This window comes from Chiloscyllium plagiosum, chromosome 3, assembly GCF_004010195.1.
Source record: "Chiloscyllium plagiosum isolate BGI_BamShark_2017 chromosome 3, ASM401019v2, whole genome shotgun sequence".
In the NCBI taxonomy this organism is placed as follows: domain Eukaryota; kingdom Metazoa; phylum Chordata; class Chondrichthyes; order Orectolobiformes; family Hemiscylliidae; genus Chiloscyllium; species Chiloscyllium plagiosum.
Genome location: NC_057712.1, coordinates 65744603 through 65748705, shown reverse-complemented (window position 1 = coordinate 65748705; position 4103 = coordinate 65744603). Strand labels below are relative to the sequence as shown.

The 4103-nt window shown below is 43.9% G+C and overlaps 1 protein-coding gene across 1 annotated transcript in view; it reads left to right on the top strand.

Annotated features, from left to right (window-relative positions):
* The window catches only part of lama2 (laminin, alpha 2), a 379433-nt gene that overhangs the window by 289702 nt on the left and 85628 nt on the right, over positions 1–4103 (top strand). Inside the window, exon 37 of the mRNA XM_043675023.1 lies at positions 868–1078. Coding sequence (XP_043530958.1) covers positions 868–1078 — 211 coding nt within the window. The remainder of the gene's footprint in view (positions 1–867; positions 1079–4103) is intronic.

Genomic DNA, 4103 nt, shown 5'->3' with positions numbered 1-4103 from the left:
CCTGACCTGCTGTGCTGTTCCAGCAATAAAGTTTCAACTTTGATCTCCAGCATCTGCAGACCTCACTTTCTCCCCAGAGAACAGCCAGGGAATTCCTAGAGGCATGGCATTCATCCACAAACTCCATCAACAAACACATCGACCTGGACCCAATATACCAACCACTATAGCGGACAGCTGAAACTGACAACCGGAAGCGGCAGGGACAGACCACTATAAACACCGGAGGAAACATCAAAGAAGCGCTTCACAGGAGGCTCCCAAGCACTGATGATGTCGCCTAGCCAGGGGACGAAACGTTTGCAACAAAAACTTCCAGCTCGGCGAACAGAACCACAACAACGAGCACCCGAGCTACAAATCTTCGCACAAACTTTGAACACTTTATTCATACATTGCAGTTAAAATACAGAACAACAAAAAATAAAATAAACGAATTGGCTTAACTGTAAAACTCTAGCAACTTAATTAACAAAATAGTAAACTACTCATTAACCGTTCCAATATAAAACCATCCCATAAGCACACCCTTTGTCAAAGACAAATTCAGTAACATGGTAACATGCCTCACGTGCACTTCTAGCAGCAGGAAGAGAACCCAAGTTTTTCATTGTAGCAAAGAGAGAGGGATGTAGCAGCTTTCACAGCCTGATCAGCTACTGAAAGCTAAAACTAAACCCCATCTCCCATCTCCGGAAAGTTTGATGCAACATAATATGGGCAGAGATATTACAAAGTGTCTTTGTATCTGGAAAAAAAAGTCCATACCCTGAGGGAAGGGTTATGAAAACCAGCCCTTATTGATTTATATTCTAAAGTAGAAACATTTTTCCATCATAATAATTCCTTAACTTTTTTTTACTTTAGCGCAGCCCGCACACTATTAGAGAGAGTGAAAAAGTTGTTCGACAATCCACATAAGAACACACAAGGGCTGAAGGATGAGGTTAAGGAGAAACTCGCTGATTACAAAAACAAATTCAATGAAGCACAGGAGCTACTGAAAGAAGCACAAGAAAAAATCAAGGAGACCAATCACTTGTCTGCTGTTAATCAGAGAAACATGACTGCATTGGAGGTAGACAATTATTACATTCAGCTGAGTTTCCTGAACCCATTTCACGAGTGCAATTTCATTGCATCCTTTTGCTACCTTCTCCAATCCTATCATTTCAACCAACGTTTTGGTAATTTTTTCTTACTGTCCATAGCTTGATATTCATACATACCATTACCTACCATGGCCTTCACCCCTCCTGAAAGCAACTACGGACAGTTTCTACATGAAAGGTGGTAACTAAGTGCACCTTTGAGACAATGGGTGGAAACTCCTGTGCCCATCCAGTATTTTTAGAAGGGCAGGCCAGAGAAATTAATTGAACAGGGGGCAAAGATTTAGTAGTTAAAGTTTTCCATTAAGTTTTCAGAACCTGTTAAACCAGTCCTCTGCCCATCCTGTGTGTTTGGGAAACTCTTTTACATTCATCAGCCTGTTGTGAATACTGTTTAACAGCCTGCTGGAATTACTTTCAAGGGTGCAATTTGGTTATGTAAAAGTGGGGAACAATGTGTTCACAAACCTGACTATATACATGAGGTAAATATCAGATAAGGTAGACCTTTTCTTCCAAGCTCTGGAGAGAATAAGATAGTTCCTTCAGTAAATTGAAGTAACTTGGTTCCTTCATAACCAAGTTGTTTGTGCAAATCCTTGCAGTGTAATGAGTGAAGGTTCAACGGGCCACCCAGCTCATGGGAAGACTTGCTTGTTGTAGTTAAACACTGACGGTGTATAGGAAGAAGGCTGATAGGGCCCTGTATCCCAAGCAAGGGAAGCCCACACTGATGGATGCTTCAGCTAACATCACTGGGGAAGACACATGGGGCTCAACAGTAAGGGAGTCTGAAATAAAAGAGGGCAATACTAAAGAGAAGACTCTCTTGAAAAGAGGCTTGACAGATAAGGTTGGACTGAGTAGAAAGGAACAGATGGGATGGAACTTAGACTGCATGAGTATTGCTGGACATTGGAAGGATCAGTAGGAACTGAGGTCCAGAAATTGAGAAGCAGAGGGGAGAATCACACTGAAAGGGACAAGGAAGGGTAGGAGCTACGGATCTCATTGAGGAACACAATTGGTTAATCTTGGGAAGGGAAGACAAGTCTAAGGAGTGAAGGACATGGTGAGGCTGGGCATGGAGATTTAAGTGGGAATGAGAGTGGAGAAAGAACAATAAGTTTGGTGGAGACCCATGGTTATAAGGAGATTGAAGAAGGACAGAGGGAATCCCAGAGGAAAGAGAAGACCATCTTTAGTTCTGGGGAGAAAGAGGGTGAAAGAGTTGAAGGTAAGGTTTTAAAACCATCATCTTTTTCAAAATTGTTTCCCAAAGATGGTCTGTCAAATAACGCACAGTGCAAGTAGGAGGGACTCCAGATTTGTTAGTATACATTCCTATACAATGCCAACATGTGCAACTGAGGCAATCAAAGCTGATCATGAACAATATACACCTGCCTTGGTGTCGTGGCAACCTTCTCAGGCTGACCTGATATAGGGATGTGTTGGTCTGGCAGAGAATGCCCTGAGATAACAATTCCCGGTTGCCTGTTTGTTGCTTCTCCTCCCTGTTGGCATACCAGGGCATTTCCCTCACCCATTGAGGAATGGGGCAGCTGGAGTGCGGTCGAGGCCCAGTTTTCCCACTTTTGATGAGCCAGTGAATGAATATGTTCACCGCTTTGGGTGATAAAGTGAAAGTTCCATGCTTATCCGGCTGAAACTCACTATTCTGCTGGACCTGATCTCCACTCAGTTCCTGGAGGCAGTCATGCGCTTGCTTGCTGGAACCCAATATCAGACAGAACTTGGGACGCTGCTATACCCTTCACTGTAGTCTGTGCATGATCTCTGGCACCTCTGAGAGACGTGCTCCTGCTTAGCCCTGCGTCACCACCAGCTCATTCATGGCTGAATCCAGAGGCCCATATTCCGCACTGGGCTGTGCAGTGGCTTGTTCAGCACCAGCCTTTTGAATGTCAGAGACCTCAGCATTTTCTGTCTCCTCTCACTGCGGGTCCATGTCAGTGCTGTGCTCACTTCAGCCTACGTGAGATAGGATAGGAGCAAAATGAATGTCTTTACCTTGAGGGAGGGTGGGGTGTCTCGAGCTTATGATTATTTTTCCTCAGAGATGTAGGCCGAGTGCCAATAGATATGGACCTGGCTGCTGGAGCTATTTGTTTTGTTTGCATTGAGAGTGAGATTCAGAGGCTGCATAAAAAAAAAGACTTGCTGTTGTTGGAAGCTACCCACTTTACTAAGGTTTTATTGAGACTGATACGTGATGCGCTATTGGATGTGGTTGCTTAGAAGCTTTCTTACTCGATGGTTGTCGATATCCAAACTCCCTTTTAACATAGTCAGACTCTCCTTGCTCTTCTGCCAGTTTGATGGACAGCTCCTCAAAAGGTGTCAGAGGTCAGGCATCTCAACCCACCCACAGCCTGCATGTAGGTATATTCTGGTTGTATGCATTTTCCTCCTAAAGAAGGAAGGAAGCATTTCAGACATTACTTAGAATTTATATTTAAAATTAGGTTTATTATCACATGTACTCAATTACAGAAGAACAGGAGTATGGTGAAAAGTGTACAATGTCACCAGCACATGGCACCATCTTAGGTACAAAGTACAGAGGTACAAACCTTAGGTACAAAAAAAAGAGAAAATACAGCAAAAGGTCATATTACATTATGGATATGCAGAGGAACCTTGATTATCCAAACGAGATGGGTGGGCAGTATTTTATTTGGATAATTGATTATTCGGTTAATTCATTCAATGCCACTTCGCTGGGGCTTGGAGTTTTTGGAAGTTTCCCTTTTCCTCGCTCTGCCTGCCTTGCTCCCTCTCTCTGTCTCAGGGTTTGTTTCTGAGCAGACATACACTTGTGTTTGAGGGATCTGCAGCTTTGCTGATGTCTCCCCACCGCCCTCACTCCTGTCAGTACAATGGGAATGACACAGTGAGCACTTGCTAAGTCTGCTCCCCCTTCAGGAGACTAGGTAGCAGCACACCCGTGGGCTGTAACCTCCACCC